The sequence below is a fragment of the Cervus elaphus genome, chromosome 19, assembly GCF_910594005.1.
Source record: "Cervus elaphus chromosome 19, mCerEla1.1, whole genome shotgun sequence".
NCBI lineage: Eukaryota > Metazoa > Chordata > Mammalia > Artiodactyla > Cervidae > Cervus > Cervus elaphus.
In genome coordinates, this window is record NC_057833.1 from 73408600 (window position 1) to 73428837 (window position 20238).

At 58.1% G+C, this 20238-nt stretch overlaps 1 protein-coding gene across 3 annotated transcripts in view; it reads right to left on the reverse strand.

Moving 5' to 3' along the window:
- TRPM2 (transient receptor potential cation channel subfamily M member 2) overlaps positions 1–20238 on the reverse strand; it is a 50143-nt gene that overhangs the window by 2195 nt on the left and 27710 nt on the right. For all 3 annotated transcript variants that reach the window (XM_043875032.1, XM_043875034.1, XM_043875033.1), the window contains exons 13-32: positions 17862–17999; positions 16525–16654; positions 16205–16350; positions 15281–15393; positions 14694–14907; positions 14094–14212; positions 13370–13502; positions 12750–12921; positions 10277–10460; positions 9045–9226; positions 8692–8824; positions 7638–7725; positions 7387–7474; positions 6625–6782; positions 5947–6023; positions 5660–5761; positions 4032–4118; positions 3507–3612; positions 1953–2054; positions 645–761 (exon numbers count right to left, since the gene is read on the reverse strand). In XM_043875032.1, coding sequence (XP_043730967.1) covers positions 645–761; positions 1953–2054; positions 3507–3612; positions 4032–4118; positions 5660–5761; positions 5947–6023; positions 6625–6782; positions 7387–7474; positions 7638–7725; positions 8692–8824; positions 9045–9226; positions 10277–10460; positions 12750–12921; positions 13370–13502; positions 14094–14212; positions 14694–14907; positions 15281–15393; positions 16205–16350; positions 16525–16654; positions 17862–17999 — 2589 coding nt within the window. The remainder of the gene's footprint in view (positions 1–644; positions 762–1952; positions 2055–3506; positions 3613–4031; positions 4119–5659; positions 5762–5946; positions 6024–6624; positions 6783–7386; positions 7475–7637; positions 7726–8691; positions 8825–9044; positions 9227–10276; positions 10461–12749; positions 12922–13369; positions 13503–14093; positions 14213–14693; positions 14908–15280; positions 15394–16204; positions 16351–16524; positions 16655–17861; positions 18000–20238) is intronic.

Below are 20238 nucleotides of genomic sequence, written 5' to 3' on the forward strand. Positions count from 1 at the left end.
TGGAAACAGAGGTGAGTCCTGAGTCCCCCCCGAGCGGCCCTGCCCTCACCCCCACACCCCGAGCCCATAGATGGCAGAAGGACAGTGGAGACCCCAAGACCTGGCTCCCAGCCCTGCTACAGACTGGCTAGCGACCGCTCCCTTTGTACTTCTACTGAACGGTGCCAAGATCATCCCCTTCAGGCACAAATCAGAAAATGCCTGTGAAGCCCCAGAAACCTTGAAAGGGTTGGGGGGGGGGGTAATAGCCTTATTCTGGGGTTTTCTGTCCTGCAGACAAGGCATGGGTTTTGTTCCCTGGGACTTCCTGGCCCAGTTCTGGATTCGGGGTCTGTAGGGGGGTCAAAGTACACAGGACGATATCCCCACAAGGGTGCATGAACCAGCCTCACCTGGGCACAAGCCTGGAGGCCCCAGGGTCCTCCTCTGCCCCACCCACCTGCTGCTGCCCTCTGGCCTCTCCCGGCTGCCCCCACGGACCCTCTGGTACAACTCAAGCTCCACAGCCCCCTTCTCTGGTCCTGGCCAGCTCTGGCCCCAGGCCGGGGAACCCCTGAGACTCCTCCCTGAAGGCCCCAGGGCCCCTCCGGAGCACCGATGTCCCCAGCCCCCGTTCCTCCAAGCCTGAAACCCAGGCCACATACAGAGTTCAGCCTCTTGAGCTCCATATCGCTCTGGTCTTGGAAGTGGATGCTCACAGCCACCGTCTCGATCCAGGCATTGTCCGTGTTCCTGGGGTCATCCACGTATCCTTTGTACACCTGGGAGGCAGCACAGGTGTGATGGACCCCTGATCCCCTGGCTTTCTCCCAAAGGGAGGGCCCCAAGCCTTCTCTGGGCCTGGGCCACTGTGAGCACGGCTGTCCACCATGCCTGAGCCCCACCTGGCCTCTCCCCGCCTCGTCCTCCTGCCCCCAGCATGGCCTTCAACTCGACTGACCCATCATAGGGGCTCACAGCCTCGCTCGTCACCCTCTTGCTCTTTGGCCTGGCATCCTGGCATCCAGACCTGCCTCGATTGCCCTTGGAAGGATTAAAAAGGATGGGTGGAACTTCAGACTAAGTAAAAGAAGCCAGATATCAAAGGCCTCACGCTAAATGATTCCACCGACAATAAATGTCCAGAACAGGCAAATCCACGGAGACAGAAGGCAGCCTCGTGGGTGCCAGGGACTGGAGGGGGTGGTGAAGGGGGTGACTGCTCAAGGGTACGGGCTCCCTTTTGGGGGTGACAGCACATTCTTGAACTAGACAGAGGCAGGGACCACACCAGGCTGTCCATGCACCAAAGGCTACTGAACTGCTCACTTCAGAATGGCTCATTATATGTTGCTTAGATTTAACCTCAACAAATAAAGTTCAATTATTTTTTTCTAAGTAAAGAAAAGAGAGACGGTGATGCTCCCTCAGGGGCTGCAGCAGACAAACCACACGGAACTGCTGGGTTTGTAGGTCAAGCCGTAAATATCAGCAATTGCCTACTTCATCCTGAGATGCAACAGAGGCAGAACCAATGACTCAGACACTCACTTGGAGGACTGCTTAAATAAATCATGGCGCAGAATGCTACGTGGTTGTGAAAAAGAGCAAGGTGGATTTGGAAATATAGACCTAAAACTATGGCCTTTGGAAATTCACTGAAAAAGCAAGTTCTGTCTTTGTGCACAGCTGTGCTCAGGGCAAGAGTGAATGTGAGCTGGCCACCAGGCCTGCCCTGACCCAAGGGCAACAGAGGCTGTAGGCCGTCCTTGACCTCGGGAGGAGAAAGCCCAGACAGGGAAGGAAGGCGAGGGGCCCAGAGCCAGGTCACATGGTCCCAGTTCTCCCTCCAGGAGCTGTGGGCAGTGGGGCAGGCTCCCCACCCAGCTCCTGCAGCCTGCCCAGCAGCCGGCACAAACACACACCCCAGGGCCCAGACGCACAGACGGGAGCAAAGCGAAGAGCCACCTCACCTCCGTGCCCTGAGTCAGCAAGCTCTCAAAGGAAGACCAGAACTCTCTTCGCAGGACCTGCTTTAGCTTCCGGGGCAGCACCTCTCCTGGCTCCCGGGAGCCCTGAGCAGAGAGGGAGGCGGGGGCAGGTGGGCAGGGTGGTTTGGGACCTGCGTCCTCTGGCCACCCACTCGGCATGGGCAGCGGGCCAGGCCCCTGGAGCCTCAGGCGGATGAGCCTCTGGCAGCAGCCGCCTTAGGGCCAGAGTGACATTGCCCAGAGCCCACTGTCCATGTCAGCCCAGGAGGCCAGGGTGTCACAGCCTTTGAGGGGTACCGGGCACTGTGGGGGAGCCAGCGCCCTGACCTCTGCCACCTGGCCACCAGCCAGAGGGCTGTGTCTCATCTGTGTGCATCCCCACCCCACCTCCAGCCTCTGATCCAGTGCGCTGGGCTCCTGGCCACTCCTGACGCACCCTGCCCTGGACACGGGCCTGCACCTGCACTCCCCTCTCCACCCATCCACGGCACCTCTCAGCCCACATCACATCTACTGCTCCGGCCTGGGAGACGCCCTGCCCCGCACTGCCTGAGGTGGCGGGATCTTCAGCTGTCCCTCAGGGAACAGCTGCCCATTGACATTACCCAGGAAGATGCCCATTGTCAAGAAAGACTGAAGTGCTGGAGAAGGAGGTTGAAGGGTGCTGGAGAATCCTCTGGAGGAGATGGCCCAGCCTGGGCTCAGAGCCCCCTCCCTCACCTGGAGGGCACAGGGGTCTTGGCTGCAGAAGCCGGACTGCCTAGAGCCTGGAATCCTGGCTGGGGTCTAAAGACCCTCAGGGAGTCTGCCCCATGCACACGCATTAACTTGCTGCCCTCCCGGGTGGATGCCGGGAAAACCCAGTGAATTCCTGCTGAGCTGGGGTAGATTATGGACTCCAGGGGCAGGCTCGGGGAGGGGAGAGCTGTACTGGGACACTGGCCTGGGGCCTGCGGGTGCATGGTCCTCCTGCCTGGACCTGTCTATTCTGACCCTAGAGTAACAACAGGGTTTGGGAGAGCAGAAGGCAGATGGACAGGTCAGAATCCGAGTGGTTGGACCGCTTGGACGGGACAGGCCCAGCAGAACACACCCCAGTTATGTTGCCATGAGCCCGTCAGTCCTGCAAATAGCTGCTGCCCCGAGCTGAGGACACGTGTATGCCCCACCGTGCCCCCAGCAACACCGTCCTGCCCTCGGGGCTCAGCTTAGGCGCCAAGGCCAGGGTAGGTGCATGCCCAAGATGCCCCACCCCAACCCTGAGCTCTGCAGGGGCAGCCCCAGCCCTGAGCCTGGTGCCTGGACCCAGCAGGTGCTCAGTCGGCGCTTACACTCCGAAGAGCACCTGAACCCATCTTCACAACCACCAAACGAAGAGCTAGGAGAGAGCACTCCTTCTAAGGCAAGGACCAGCCTTTGTCTTTCAGAATGGGGACAGCATCCAAGCTGTCCAGGGCAGCGACTGCTGGTGGCTGGTGACCTGTCGGTGGCAGAGAAGGCAAAAGAGCGCGGGGCCGGGGACAGCGGGGGGCTCACCCCAGGTAGCATCCAGTGCTCAGAGGGGCCACGCTTCACCACCAGCACCTCCAGCATCTTCTTGACGCTCTTCCTGCAGATGGCACCATCCAGGCTCCGCCTCCAGCTGCAGGAGGATGCAGGGGGAAGGGTCAGCCTGCCCCTGCCCCCGCCTGGGAGGCCACCTGCTAGGCCACCAGCACCTGCTCCAGGGGAGAGGAACCATCTGCTCCTGTAACCTCCAGTCCAACCAGAACGGGTCAGCCTTGTTGGACAGTATTTTTCTACCAAAAGCCTTAAAGAAGCTCACGCCCTGGACCCAGCCCTTCCCCTCTGTCACTCTGGAAGTGAAGGGTGAATTGGCATGGATCTTTGCATAGTGACAAAGTCCTCCCCAGGGGGCCTCTGAAGGAGAGGACCCACAGGGAAGTGAGTCAGCCTGCAGGGAAGAAGGGTTTGGGCTCTCCTGGCAGCACCCACATTCATCCCTTGCCCCACCACTGGGTGGCGCGCTGGGCGACACTGTGCTCATCGGGGGCTACTCACCGGGTGATCACAGGCTGCAGCGTGTGATTGGGGCCGAAGCAGCTGAGGTCCCCGCGGCCACGCAGTCCCGTGCGGCCCATGGGGTTCCTGGGTAGACAGGGGTCAGCTCAGCCCACTGCCAGCGGCTGGAGACCCCAGCCAGGGCAGCAGGCAAGGGCTCTGCAGGGGCTGTGTGCCAGTTCCACCCACAGCTGCCCTGGCCCAGGGTTCTTGGAGCCCAGGCAGCTCCCCTGGACAGGACCAGGGAGGAGGCCCAGACCAGACCCTAGAGCCCAAGGGCCCCTTGACCAGGCTGGGTGACTCTGCGTCACACACTGGGGCTGTCCACTGCAAACCCCGCCTCTCAGGGGCTCCAGGGTGGGCGGCGGCTACCTTGGGGTGGGCTGGAGAGGAAAGGGGCCTCTGGGAGCAGAAACCAGCCCCACCGCAGACGTCCCCCACAAAGAGCACCTGACTGACCATGGCACCATGCCCGAGGGCCTCAGCTGGCCTGTGAGCTGGCATCGACGGTCCCCACCTCTGCCTGTGACACTTGGCCCTGTTCTCTTTCTGCACACCGTGTCCCCCGCCATGCCCTCCCCCGTCCAGGGCTGGGGACACTCCTGGTCACCTCAGTTTCCCTGCCCCACTCATCTCCACCACCCCGTCCCGCAGCTTCTATCCCAGTGATCACCCCTCCCTGTTCCAGAACGTTCCCAGAGGCCCACCACCCACCTCCTCCCGCAGGCAGTTTCCCTCAACAACCCCTGCTCCATGGGATCTCCAAATCCCAGCTGACTGTGATCCTGTCCCCGGCCTCCGCCTGGTGGTGCAGCCTCCCCAGCGACCCTCAGACCCCAGGCCAGCACACAGTAGGCATCCACCAAGGGCCTGCTGGGCCTGACGCCACAGAGAAGGCATCTCTACATTGACTCCACACCTGTGCAGTGGGGCATACCGTCTCTACAGCACAGACCTGGAAACGTCAGCCCAGCAGCCCTTTAACATTGCCCCTGCTTTATTCTCACAATGGGGTCCATGTTTGACCCTGTCTCTACACCTCAGGAATGGAGGTCCTAAAGGCTGTGTCAGAGAACCAGGGCGCAGTGCCCGGGCCAGCAGGCCCAGCTCACTGTCCCCACCCCTCCACACGTGTCCAGGGAGACGGCCAAGTGTGGGCCTCTGGGGTTGGTAAGAAAGTACTTTATGTTGATGTTTCTTTCTTCCATAGCTTGTTTGTTTTTATCAGAAAAATTTAAATCAACCCTGAATGTTCATTGGAAGGACTGATGCTGAAGCCGAAGCTCTAATACTTTGGCCACTTGATGCGAAGAGCTAACTCATTGGAAAAGACCCTGATGCTGGGAAAGATCGAGGGAAGGAGGAGCAGGGAAGCAGAGGATGAGATGGTTGCATGGCATCATCGACTCAATGGACATGAGTTTGGGCAAACTCCAGGAGATAATGAAGGACAGGGAAGCCTGGCGTGCTGCAGTCCATGGGGTCCCAAAGAGTTGGACATGACTGAGTGACTGAACAACAAATCAGAAAAACACCAACTTTGCTGGAGACGAAGCCTGACCCCAGAAGGAAAACCACAGAGGTGGCTGAGGAAGGCTGGAGAAGGGGGAGGGGGTGGGTACACTCACAGGGGGAGCCCGTCCCGCACTGCATAGACTCCATGGAAGCTGCGCCGGTCCAGCAGCCCATCTACCGAGTTGTAGCTGATCTTGGACAGAGGTTCCAGGGCACTGGAAGGGAGAGGAGAGGCTGAATCCCCAACAGAGATGGCGGGAGGCAGAGTGGCCACAGTGACCCCTCGTCCACCAGGGGGGCTCCTCCCTGGCCACAGGCGCCCCCAGCCACATGCATCCCAGCATGTTCCAGCCCCCAGGGAGGATGGGGAGCCCACCCAGGCAGGAAGCAGGGTACTCACTCCCCCACGGGGTCCACCAGGTCCTTGTCCTTCCTGTCGGCGGTGTAGAAGGGCGGGTTGTACATGAGGAACTCCATCTGCGGGACACAGGGTCTCCTTGACTCAGACGGTCACCACCCCAGGCTGGCCGGCACCCAACACAGCTGACTGCAGAGCCCTGGGAGCGCCCACAGGATGCGGAAGTCCGCGCTGGGCTGACCTGACACACACCTGGGCCAGCCGTGGTCAAGGGGAGCCTCCCCAGGCGGGAGGACGGGGGGCTAGGGTGGATTCCAGAGGGAGGAGTCCCCTGGCAGAGACAGGAGGAGTGACAGCCCGGGATGTGCCAGGAAAACCAGAGACGGCCTGAGGGGGGCACACCCCCAGGCCTCCTCCTTCTCTCCCTCTCACTCTCCACCTCCAGCCTCCCCAGCACTCAGAAAGGGGATAGGGGTTGTTCTCTGGGGATGGGGGCTTGAGGACAAGCGGGGCAGTGGACCCTGTGTGGATAGCAGCCCCAGTGTCCAGGTTCATGGCCCAGCTCCACCCCTTGGGTCTCGTGGACCGCGCTTCCCTCTTCATCTGTCCCTCATGGTCTTTCGAGGCTGCAGTGGGTTCAGCTAGCCTGGGGCCCAGGCCACTCCCCCCAGGACACTGGGCCCCTGCAGCCTGGTGGGTAAGGTCAGCACAGGCACTCACCTCCCAGGGCACCTTCTCGTTGGGCACCGGGAATCTCAGGACAGAGCAACTCGGGTAGAGCAGGTGCCGGGCATTCACGTGGTAGGCATCGCCGGGGTCCTCCACCTTTGATCTGCTGTCCAGCTCAGGGTCCTGCCCCTCTGAGGCCTTCTGGGGTACTGGGAACGGGGACAGGGACAGGGCCACCCACTGAGGTCCTTTCCCCCAATTTTCCAGGCCACCTCCACCTCTCTGAGCCCACTTTGAACGCCAGCCCCAAAGAAAGCACCCTCCCTAGGGTCCCCATTACTGCAGCCCAGGAGGACTGAGGCCTGGGCTCAGGCCCCCATTGCCTGCAGCAGCTCCCAGCAGAGCGTTTGGTAATCAGCAGGATGCATAAGCCCTTCCAGAAGCCTGTCTGGCTGAAAGGGCAGATGGCTCCTTTGGGGCCAGCAACAGCCCAGGAGGGTTGCTCGTGACCATTTCTTGGCCAGCTGCAAATCCGGGAGCAAAGACGTGCTTTCTGTCACCCAGTCAAAGTGAGCGGGTCTCGGGTCTGCTGGACCTGATGCACACGGGGAGGTCAGGGGGCCTGGGCCAGGCTACCTCTGGAATCCCCCAGCCTGGTCAAGCCGGGGGACTTGGCCATGCTCAGCACATGTAGCCATGGGGTGAGTCATGAACCCCAAGGGGCTGGGCCTGCTCCTCTCCACCCCACAGACACCTGGACACAAAAGAGCACAGGTGGGTAGAGACCAGCCGCTGGCACAGCCACCCACTCACCCAGAGTGGGGACACCTTCTTCCGAGCCAAAGCCACTGTCCCTCAGGGCCTTCACAATCCAGTGCAATGCTGTGGCTGTCTGGGCCACCTGGAACACATGTGCGAAACAAGATTGGGCAATAGGTGCCCGCACACGGGATGCCCAGCTCCCCAACCCCCTCTTCCCCAGGCAGCCACGTGACACCCGGGGCTTGGCCAGGAGGGCCATCAGAACCGTCCCCAGAAGCAGAGGGTCCCAGCCCAGAGCCCACCTGCTCCTCCAGGGAGGCCAGTCTCTGCTCCACGGCGCCCGACTGCTTCAGAGTTGCCATTTCCAGCAGGTCCACTGTGGTATCCACCCTGCAAGAGGACACAGCTGAGTCCCGCGGCTGACCCGGGGTCTGGGCGCGGAGAGAGCCTGGTGCCCTTTGCACGTGGGCAGCCTGCACATCCAGCAGCACAGGCTCCTTCGGCTCCAGTTTCAGGCTTCTTCCTCTTAATTTGGAAGGATTTACACTCAACGGTTCCATAGAGAATGAGCACCGCCTAGTGGCACAGGGGGAAGACCTCGCAGCCAGCGATGCCCCAGGCTCACAGGGCCACCCGACAGCCGCAGGGGCGTGGCCGGCCAGAGGTGCAGGTGTGCCGAGGACACACACCTGCTTCCTCACCTCCATATGCCTAAAGGTTGTCAGTCACAAACTCAGGAGGGACAGAGCGGCCTCTGGGCAGAGGAGGGGACGCTGCCTCCGGGCACCAGTGGGGACTCTGAAAGGGGGAGGGGACACTGTTATTTGGGAAATGTTTGCTGGTTTTGGTCTTAGTTTGCTGCTGCTGCTGCTGCTGCCAAGTCGCTTCAGTCGTGTCCGACTCTGTGCGACCCCATAGACGGCAGCCCACCAGGCTCCCCCGTACCTGAGATTCTCCAGGCAAGAACACTGGAGTGGGTTGCCATTTCCTTCTCCAATGCATGAAAGTGAAAAGTGAAGGTGAAGTCGCTCAGTCGTGTCCAACTCTTAGTGACCCCATGGACTGCACCCTACCGGGCTCCTCCATCCATGGGATTTTCCAGGCAAGAGAACTGGAGTGGGTTGCCATTGCCTTCTCCAAGAAGTTTGCTACAATGTAGGAATTGCATCAGTTGGGCCTATGTGTTCATAGGAAGAACACTTCCACAGCCAAGCATCCATCCAAACACCCTGGTCTTTTCCCCCAGGGTTTCTGAGCCACCTTCTCCCAGAGCCTCCTGCTCCACAACAAAGTGACAGACATTTCAGGGACCACAGGGCTGCAGCGTCAGCCCTGCAGAGATCCCCAGCCCCGTACTTGTCACTGATGTCCTGGATCTTCTGCTCTGGCCTCTGCTTCCGCTGGAACTGCTGTTCCTGCAGGTAGTTCTCCTTCAGGTAGATCTCCCAGGACAGGAGGGCCGCCTCCTCGTTCTTCTCCAGCTTGTTCTCTGTCCGGGAAGGGGAGCCTCTGACCCACTGGGGGCCCCGCAGGGAGGGGCAGAGGAGCCCGTCCACGCCCAACCCCAGTGGGCTGGCGGGAGTCCAGGGGCCTGAGCGGACTGCATCTCCCCTCCCCCAGCCCGAGCTTCCGGGACGCTCAGAGGAGCTGCCCCCGGATCCCGGCTGCGCCCCAGACGCGGCTCTGGGGACCAGGGAGGGACAGCTTACTGAATTGCTTATGCCGCTTGGCGGGGATCTTCAGCACGACCCTCTTGATGAAGAGGTGCAGGTGGCTGAGGAGGATGAAGGGGGGTGGGGCGGGGGGCCTGCCCTGGTACTCCTCGATCAGGTCGTGGCGCTGGAACTTCCAGATCTGGTCCGTGCGCTCCTGCACCTGCTGGAAGGTGTAGCTACAGGGGGCGGGGAGCACTGGTTACCGGGAGCACGGGCCACGCAAGCTGGGTTATACCAACTGTGTCACTGCCTGAGTGTGTGCCGTGACGGCCCACAAAGGCACGCCAGGGAGGGCAACCCAGACACAGGAAAGGCAGCTGAGCACCTGGGGGCCCAGAGGAGAAGGAAGAAAGAAGACTAGATTTTAAAGCCTACAAACCTCGCTAGAGGACAAAACAGAGCTGCGCGTGTTGGGAGATGGATGGTGTCCTGCACTGGACCCTAAAAGGGTCTGATTCCCCTGAATCTGACAAACAGAAGGGACAGTGTCTTCAACAGGCCGACATGCTCATTCTCCACACCCTGTGTCTCGTGAGGGTAGATGTCAGCTGGCCCAAATCTCTGACAGAGGTCCTCGGAGGAGGGGAGGAAGGCTGGGCAGGGCTGAGACACAGCCGCTGCCCACTGGGTCTCTGGCCTCTGTCTATCACAGCCCAGCACTGGGGCAGGGTCTCTCACTGTTCAGAGCACATGGTAAATCAGCAAGTGGTGACCTCATCACCCTAGCTGCTGAAGAGAAGAGAAACCGTGCCCAAACTGGCCACAGGTCCCAAGGGCCCTTCTGCAGAGGCCTGGAGGGGCCTGAGGGGGTGGCGACGCCCTGAGCCACAGGGTCAGCCTCCTGGGCACCACGGTCAGGGCCGGCCCTGTACGCCTGCTTTACATGGAGAGCAAAGACAGGTCATCTTGCATCACAGGATTCTTAACAAGTGTGACACACACGCGTCCACCACCAGAGATGACCTCAGCCAAGTTGCTGCCCATCATCCACCTCCCTCTGCCGGGGCGGGAGGAGTGAGACTTCAGCACCCCAGCCCATGGTCTCCGAGCACAGGGCCCGTGGGCTGCCCCCCACCAATAGTGCCCGTGTTGGACGCCATGGTCACCAGGTCAGCCTGGGTTGAGCCGGGTCCTGGGTCCCAGGCTCTGCACCATCCATACCGCCGTGGGCCGGGGGGAGGGGGGCGGGCAGGCAGTGGGGTGTGCACCCCACACGTGGCACTCACTTGAACATGGCGATGAGCAGGTTGAGCAGCAGGATATTGGTGAAGAGCAGGTAGAGGCAGAGCAGGAGGACGGTCAGCCACTCGGGGAACACGGGCTCCTGCCGTGCCTGGTCGATCTCGGGGCACTTGGGCTTGTAGGGGTCCGTGCCGTTGGGGCTGCACTGGTCTGGTCTGAAGTTCACGCCTGGGTCGGGATGAGGGGGCAAGTGAGTCCAGAAAGCCAAGTGGAGTCACAGGGGCCCTCGGGCAACGACCTTACAGGCCTGGACCCCTGCACATCTGGGTGACCTCAGCTGTCAGCTCAAGCCCAAGGGAAGCCCAGAGAGGGCCAACTGTCTACACCAAGCATCCTCGCGGGCAGGAAGTTCAGCTGCCAGGAAAGCCCAAGAGCCAGACCTGCACTCCAGACTGGCACATGCCTCCCTGGGATCCAAGCACCCCACCAGGGCACTTCTTGGGGGTGTGTCATCCACAGGAGGGACTATGTCATCTAAGTCACAGGTCCTAACCCTGGGAGCAGAATGTGGCAGGAAAGACATCAAAGAGAAAATGAACAACTGTCGTAAAGCAAAGGGAGACATCAGAAAGGAAAAGTGCTGCAGAGGCGACATTTCTGTATGGAGCAAGTGATTACAAACCAAAACACAGCTCCACATTTGCAGAAAAGTAAAGGATACATAGTATTACAAAACATAACTATATACTCCGTGCATTTAAAAATCTGCGATAAGGGCTTTCCCTGGTGGTCCGGTGGTTAGGAATCTGCCTTGCAGTGCAGGGGACATAGGTTCAATCCCTGGTCCAGAAAGATTCCACATGCCTCGGGGCAACTAAGCCTGTGCACTAAAACTACTGAAGCCCCCACACCCGAGAGCCATGCTCCACAACTAAGGAAGCCAACACAAAGAGAAGCCCCCACACTGCAACTGGAGAGTAGCCTCCACTCATTCTATCTAGAGAAAGCCTCCTGCAGCAGTGAAGACCCAGAACAGCCAAAATTAAATACTTAAAAGAAGAAAAAGACATCCAGATTGGAAAGGAACAAGTATTTGCAGATGACATGACCGTAGCAAGTCCCCCAAAAGGCACCTAAAAACTATTAGAACTAATAAAGATGTTCATCAAGGTTTCAGAATACAAGTTCAATATACAACATATAGTGTTTTTCTATACAGTAAACAATCCAATTAATAAAACAATTCTACTTACAACAGCATGAAAAAGAATAAAAACATTTAGGAATAAGTTTAACAAAAGAAGTACAACCTATATACTGAAAAGTAAAATATACTATGGAAAGAAATTAAAGATCTAAATACGTGGAAGAAATCCCATGTTTATAATCAAAATCCTCCTGGATGTTTTTTTTTTTTGGAGAAATTGACTAGATCACCCAAAAATTCATGTGGACCCAAGGGACCCAGAGGCCAAAACAATCATGAAAAATAGAACAAAGCTGAAGGACTCACACTTCCTTTAAAGCTACACTAGCCAGGACCATGGTGTTGGCACCAGGATAGACACACAGATAATAGGAATAGAAGAGATAAACCCTTTTGTTAACAGTCAACTGATTTCTGGGCCGGGAAGATCCCCTGGAGGAATTAAATACGGATACAGGTGACAATACAGATGATTAACAAACATTACACTGAGTAAAAGAGGAAAGACACAAAAGACACACACATGTGAAGTGTCCGGAAAAGGCACATTCTACTCTGATGCTGGGAAAGAGTGAGGGCAGGAGAAGGGTGACAGAAGATGAGATGGTGGGATGGCATCATCGACTCGATGGACATGAATCTGAACAAGCTCCGGGAGACAGTGAAGGACAGAGAAGCCTGGTGCGCTGCAGTTCATGCGGTCGCAAAGAGTCCGACACGACTTTGCTACTGAAAAACACCATCATCAATAGAGACAGTAGACGACAGGTCACCTGCAGTTGGAGGGGGGGTGACTACTAAAGGGTATGGGGTGACTTTTGGGAGTGATGCAAGCGTTCTAAAATTAGATTCTGTAAATATACTAAAAACCATGGAAGTGGACACTTTTTACAGGTGAGTTTTATGGTATGTGAATTCATCTCAATGAAGCCGTGACAGAGAACAAACTCTATGTTCTCTCCACTCAAAAAAGGAAGACTTATGTCTGACTGCAGTGGGAGGAACAGAAGGAATCAGGTGGCATTTGATGGGGGAGGAGGGGGTGTCAGCTGATGCCCCAGGCCACATCCCCGACCCACTTTGATCTCCCTGCAGCTGCGAGGTACAGCCCAGCTGCGGCCAGCTGATGCCTGCCCCACTCAGCTGATGGGACCCCAAGTGCACCCATTTCTTTCTTCAGGAGCCACGGCCCCTAGGCAGTGTTGAGCTAGTGGGATGTGCCCAGTCCTCCCTCCTCCCACTTCTGTGACCCTGGAGGAACCCCACAAGGGTGGTACCTCCTTTTCCACAGCTGTCAGGGCCCCTCCTACCGTCAATGTAGGTTGGGAGCTGCCCGAAGATGGTGAGATACGAGTGGTAGACGGCCCCCCGGAAGATCCACTCCACTCGCCTCTCGTTGTGGATGAGGATGGCCTGCTTGGCCACCCCAAAGGACACGACCCACACGGCCAGCAGGAAGAGGAAGAAGAAGACGTCCTTCATCTGTGGGAGGGGGGCACCAGTTGCAGCCACACCACCCCACACTGTCCCTGCCCACAAGGGGGCCCCCAAGTGCCCTGCAGTGGACAAGACTCCATCAACCCTCACAGCATGGCTGCATGGAGCCAGGAGCTCCAGGGGACAGCCTAGAGGGGCGCTGGACACCCCATGAGGAGTAGGAAGGGTTGTGACCATGACCCAAGAAGGGGAGCGACAGGAGCTATAACAGGGGTCAGGAATGAGCTGTGATATCAGGGAAGGCTGCCTGGAAGAGGCAAGATACAGGCAAGACCCGAGACAGGCACGCTAGGGTGTGGAAGCAGAGTGGGGACTTGGGGTCCTGTGGGGTGTGCTGTGCCCTGGGGTGGCTCAGGCCCCCCTTACCATCATTCCAGGGTGCTACAAAGTCCCCCTTATCATCCATCCTGGGGTGCCTTGGGCCCCCACTTACCATCCGCTTCACGATGATAATCTTGGGCCCCAGCGTCTTGCTGATGGTGAAGATGTGCATGAGCCGCAGGCAGAACATGGTGAAGTCCAGGGAGAGGATGATGCGCCCGGTGTATAGCAGCGAGGGCATGAGTCTGCAGGGGAGCAGGGCCTCAGCTGGCCGCCCCGGGCTTGGCCCTAGCCCCCTGCCCAGCAGCCCCGGCCCCAGGTACAGCAGTGAGGGCATAAGCCTGACAAGGAGCAGGGCCTCAGCTGGCCGCCCTGGGCCTGGCCCCAGCCCCATTGTGACCCCAGACCCCAAAGCACTAAAACTGGGTGTAAGTTCAGGAGCAGAGCCTCCAGGAGGGTCCGGAAGGCCACCCTCAAGGCAGAGAAGCTGGGCCTCCTCGTGGGCATCCTGGGAAGCAGCAGGCTGGCCCAGCCCCTCCTGCTCATGAAGGGGTCACGCAGGGTAGACACGTGCCCTTGATGGACTGTGGAGAGGTCAGGGCCCCCGGCTGGGATGCAGGCACTCCCACCAGATAGCTCCCCATGGTGACAGAGCCCACGTCTCTGCTCCGGCTCCTCCCTGTCCCTGAGTGGGCAGGGCACCCTTGGCACAGACATATCCAGAGAGGTGCTGAAACCACGAGGGGACCCCAGCTCCCAGCCTCACCCCAGCCCAGCCCTGCGCAGGCTGCTCCCTTGATGGGACGGGAGGGCCACCTGGAGGGGAGGCCACTCACCGGCAGGTCAGCCCCGCAATGAAGAGCAGGATAGCACACACGTCCAGCTTGTTCCAGAAGTCACTGAAGTACACGATCACCGCCTTCCGAAGCCCGTTCCCGTCGGGGTCGTAGAAGAGCTGGAGAGGGGAGCAGGGACATGCGGGGCTGTGGGTCATCCTTCTCAGTTCCCCACCAGCAAACTGGCCTCACTTCCTGGGCAGCTGAGAATCGGGGAGGGGCTGCTAGCAGGAGAGGTGGCCCCGACTGAGCCCAGCTCCCCTCCGAAGAGGGGACCCCCACACTTTGCATCATCCTTCACAGGGGAGCCAGGGACTCACAAAGTCCAGGACACCACTGAGTGATGTCACCCTTGGGGTGATAAGAGAGTTTCAAGCAAAAACCAATGCCTTGAGGGGGTCGGGTGGAGGAGGAGCAGGGGCAGGAGCGGCTGGCGGACCACAGGCCACACTTTCCAAGGGACCTCGCCCAGCTCTCAGCGCCCACATGGGGCTCACTGTGGACAGCATGGGGCCAAGAGCTCCATGAGAAAGTGACCGAGCCCAGGGTGCTCCTGGGGGTAGGAGGGTCCGCGGGTGGAGTGGGAGCGGGCTGGCGCACCTGCCGCAGCTCCTCGCACACCAGGGAGAAGAGCCAGACGTAGATGAGGTACTCGCAGCCGGAGGGCTGGGGCTGGAAGTCCACCATGAGCACGTAGGCAAACAGGCAGAGGAAGGCGAAGTAGGACAGGATGTTCATGTGGAAGACGACCACGGGCGCACTGAAGAAGGCACGGACGCGGGCCAGGCCCCGCTCCGCCTGCAGCCGCTGGTTCCTGCGGAAGACGAGGGCAGGGGAGACCACGGCCGTGAGGGGCCAGCTCAGCCACAGGTCACACCACAGAAGGGAGGCCCAGGACTCGCGGCTGGCCACCCACCCTGCACGCATGGCTATGGTGGGGGCTCAGCCAGACGGCCCTGCAAAGAGGTCCCCGAAGGGCTCTCAGGTTCCTTTAGGGCTATCACAAAATCCTCAGGCCATGGTGGGACTTGCCCCCGGTAGATACTGGGCGATGGCAGTTCTCACCCCTCCCCAGCGTGAATCCCCTCCATCCTGGGACCGGTGGCAGCAGTGAAGACTCCCAGAGCGGGTATTTGAGAAGGGAGGTCCAACCCCAATCCCCAACAGCCCTGCAGCTGGGCTGGCACCTGAAGGAGATGAGGCCGGTGTAGAGCAGCGGGAAGACCAACATGCACAGCACCACGCGCCAGAGCCCATTGTCCACGCCGAGCTGGCCCCACCACACCTTGGTCAGGAAGGCCTGCGGACAGAGGGCGGGTTGCAGGGCGACGGGCCCCCCACCCGCCCTGACCCTGTGCTCCCTGAGACTCCCGAGGAGGAGCGACTCTGCAGGCTCAAGCACAGCACCCTGCCAGGCCCACAGGTGACGTGATTGGCAGTGCAGTGGGCAGCTCTGGTCCGGCCCTGAGTCTGCCGGCCCAGGAAGAGGCTCTGGGGGCAGGATCAGGCTCTCCTGGACCAGGCTCTCCCAGGCCAGAAAGTGGGGCTCAAACCCGGAGCCGGGCTATATCCCCTTGCCCCACTCTCACCAGCTAGCCCCCTGAGCTCTCCCTGGGGGTGGGCAGTGTGGGCAGAACGCCTCCCCACCAAGCCCCTGGGATCCAGCATGGCCAACTCAGGATGGTGCCGTGGATGTAATGACGGAAGAGACTGTGCTCCAAGGAAGCGCCAGGGCTCTGAGGGTCCCTCCGGTGCAGTACATGTGTCATGTCACCAAGGCAACACCAGAGCGTCCTGTGAGCTTCCATGTATCCCTCCTGAGACCCTAGGTAGCAGGGGTCGGGAGAGCTGAGGCCTGGCCCTGGAGGCCTGCTGGGGGCTCCCATCCTGTGCAGAGGTGAGCCACCGCCTTCACAACTAACCACCCGCTCTCACTCAGCATTGGCTCTCTCCTCGGCAAACAGGGATGAGGGTGTGCCTGTCTGCAGCAGGTGACCAATGGCCAGCGCCATCCCTGGGTCCCCACAGGACCTGACATGGTGCACAGGAGGCTGTGTCCGCTCCTGCAGCCCAAGGCAGGTCTTTCTGGAAGGAGGCCCCCAGAATGTCACCTGGATGCCCCCGTGAGACACGAACTTCATGTCCTTGGCCTCCAGGGCCAGCTGCAGGCAGGTGGTCCTGCCCCAGGCCTCCGACACACGGACCAGCAGCTTCTGAGCCCTCTCCTCATCCTTCCGGTAGCACTCGGTGAAGACCCCTGGATGGGAGAAGTTCTCATCACAGCAGCTGGATCCTCACCAGGGGGAGCTGCAGGCAGTGGTGGAGCGCGGCCCCTCCGCACAGCACAGTGGGCACAGGGATGGGGCGAGGACCCCAGGGTCACCCATGAGGAGCCGGGCCCGGGTCTGAGGCTGTGGCCCCAGAAGCTCACCAATGGCTCTCTGTTCATACTCGTCCGCGAGCACCAGCATCTCCTCCAAGCTGTCCGTGTCCTCCTCCTCTTTGGACAACTCCTTCAGGATCTTGCTGCAGGCCAAGGCTGCCGCGATGCAGTCCTGGCTCTGGGTACCCCGAGGGAGCCACCATGAGGCTCTGGATGGTCCTGCCCTGGGACCTCCCACACGCCGCCGCCCAGGCTGATGAGAGCAAAGGCCCTGAGACAGCACAGGCTGCAGGGCGAGGACTCAGTGTGTGCTCCTTCCACATAAACCTCTGGGCTCACCCCAGGTTACATGCAAGCCCTGCTGGCGGTTAGTCTCCTGCAGGCCAGGCAATCCCCTTGCTCCCCAAGAATACAGACTAGACACAGACACTCAAATAGCCCTGCTGGTACAAGGCCCAGAGATCTCCAGGCATCTGGTCAACCCCATGCAAGGCGCGCCGCCCCCACCCCCACCCCAAAGAGGAGAAGCTGGGACCTGGCCATCACATGACCCTGTCCAAGGCCAGGGGCCTCACCCTTGGTGGCACCCCCAGTCCGAGGCACCAGAGGGGTGCCAAGAGAATCTCACAGGAGGCTCTCAATACTCAGCCCAGAGGCCCTGGGTCTGAGGGCAACACTGGCCCGGGTAAGGGGTTGGTGTCAGAGCCTGAAAACCTGAGTTTGGTTTTTTTGGCCAATAAGCCCCACCAGGCATACTCAAGGCCACAGTCGGGCCGGCTCTGTCGCCCACCCCGTCCCCCAAGCACCTTGGGAGAGGGCACACCTCCTAGAACCTTGGTGAGGGGGCAGGTTGCCAGAGCCTCTGCCAGGACCCTGAGGGAGCCGGCTCTGAGAGCAGCCTGGAAATGCTGGCTCAGAAAAGCAAGACCTCTCTGAGAAAAACTATGAAACTTTACTTTCCTGTTAAGAGGAAAGCCAGCTTGAAATACAGGAAAACCATGCGGGGAGTCCTGGCCTGCAGTGTTCCGTTTCTTAGGGAGCTGCCTAGCCAGTCCCCGCCATGGGTGATAAAGCCCCATGTAGGCCCGGTGACCAGGAGCTGCCTGGCCAGTCTCCTTCATTGGCAACGAAGCCACACTCAGGCCCAGTGACCAGGAGCTGCCCGGCTGACTGGTGGGAGTTCCCAGACAGCCCAGCCACAGCCTGGGGCAACGGCATCTGGGAAGCACCCATCTTAGTAACAGATCATGCCTGAGCCCTCCAACCATCAATGGGAAGAGAAGCGGCCCCTCCAGGGATGGAATGAGCCTATAGAGTCCCCTGACCTGGGCAGCCATGGGGCTGGAGCCCTGTCACTGGTCCACTGATAGTTTCAGTCTGCTGACCTGAGCCCAGATGATTTCTGCCAGCTCCCGGCGGTTCTGCACGATGGCCCAAATGAGAAGATCACGGACCGGATCTATGGTGAAGGTAGCTTGGCCTGATGAACGCTTGTACAAGGGCCGGAGACTCACTCCCTGCACCTGTGAGCAGCGGACAGTCAGCGACCCCACCTGGGGTGGGGACACCTGTTGAGGGTGCAGGACCTGAGCTCAGCCCCACTATCCATGGAGGACGAGCCCTGAAAGCCACTTTTCCAACAACACTCAGATGGTTCTCATGCACACTCACGCACACTAGGGTTTCTTAAGCACCACTCTGAAGACATGAAGAAACACCCAGGAAGTGCAACACTCAGTTACCACCCACATCATTTGTAGACCCCTGCTACTCGCCAGGCATCCCACTGTTCCTTGGTCTTATGTGATGACATCAAAGTCTTTCTCTATGAAGTAAAATTCTAAGACAGTCTGTTAATAGATTCATGCTGTGACCTCCTCAAGGGAACCTGCAGTGTTTCTTGCAGAGAAGACCACCAAGAAAGACCAGACGGACAGAACCACGTGTGAGTGGGAGGGCTCTGGCCCCAGACACACTCAGTCTATAGTGACACAGTCTACAGTGATTCCAGGCTTCCTGGCCCATCAGTAAATAAACACATCCTCAGACAGTCTAGAAGCAATTCCCAGAGAACACATTTCCCACATCACACACAAAACGACACTTTAAGTGATTTCAGAAATTGTCTGAAGGCTCATCTTTATGAAAAAGAGAAAGAAAAGTTAATTCATCTTCTTAAATTACAGACATGGTTCAATATGAGCTTCCACTTGGTACTTTCATAAGCATTTTCCAACTAGGCATCTTAAATATACTGGAATCAAGAAAACTAGCACCATGAGTGTACAAAACTGTCAGGAAGCATTTAACAAAAGGCTTCCTGTGTGCTGTTTTGGATCTGTCAGGAACCCTCTGGCCCTTATTGATTCCTGAATATTCAGGAATTAAGAGGAGAGGCACGCCTTTCCCAGGGCTGAGGAATCCAGGCATTTCTCATTACAGTGATAAGTACCCTCTTCCTTCTTACGAAAAGTTATTGTTTGCAAATCTCTCTTTGATAGGGATTGTCTTCTGTTTTGTAAGTCTGGAATTTTAATCTTTATCTTTGCTGAGAATAACCACCTTGTAAGACAGTATATATGCCCAGGTCATGTTGATTAAAACACCTTTGCTCCATCAGAGGTTTGGTCCTCGTGTCTTTCTTTCTTTCTTTCTCTCTCTCTCTATCTCTCTATTTCTGGCTAATTCCTTGAAGCGCGGAGGCCCGCTGAGCTCACTTTCTTGCCCGGGTTTCTAAGACCTCTCGAGAAGGCGCACTGTGCCTTCACCCACTCGAGAGGGCGCCTGGTGCCCACGTGCAGCAGCGCCAGCCCTAAGAACAGGACTCTATTGGCTTTCCACGTAAACCAGGGATATCAGCCTCTTTCTCTCTCTCACTTTCTTATCGTCGACCCCGGACCACCAGGTTCCGGTCCATTAAAGGACCAACAAATTATCAGCCTCTTTCTCTCTCTTACTTTCTTATCGTCGACTCCAGACCACCAGGTTCCGGTCCATTAAAGGACCAACACAAAACCAAGCCACAGCCACTTCATTCTCAGGGGTTGAGCACAGCTCACCTAGGACAATGGACGGATTTGCAAGCCTGAAGGAAGTACATAAGTTTCTAGCGGGGAAAAAAGCAAAATCACGGTGATCTTAGAAGAGACAGAAAACCTAAACATCAGGACCATCAGGAAAGAAAAATAGAAAGTTATCAGAGTTACTACGCAAAAAGGCACTGGGCCTGCTGGACTCCCAGGGGAGTCTGCCAAGCGTGTAAGAGGCAGTGAACTCCAGCCACATAAACTGTCCCAGGGCAGAGAAAGAAGAAACTCTTCCCAATGTTTTCACAAAGCTAACATAAAATTGATACCAGAACCTGACATATACAACTCTCCCCAAATAAAACTACAATTAAAGACAACATTCTGATGCTCTAAGTCCTTTTGGTCTTGTCTGACTCTTTGCAACCCCATGAACTGTAGCCTGCCAGTCTCCTCTGTCCATGGGATTTCCCAGGCAACAATACTAGAGTGGGTTGCCTGCCCTCCTCCAGGGGATCTTCCAGATGCAGAGGTTGAACCAATGCCTCTTACATCTCCTGCTTTGGCAGGTGGGTTCTTTACACTAGCACCACTGTAAATTCCTAAAAATGTTGGGAATCCAGCATCAGATTAAATACATCTACAATCAAGTTGAGATTCAAAATAGGGATAAAAAGTAATAATGACTTATAATTCACCAAATTCATATGTCAAAGAAGAAGAGCATTTCAACTTC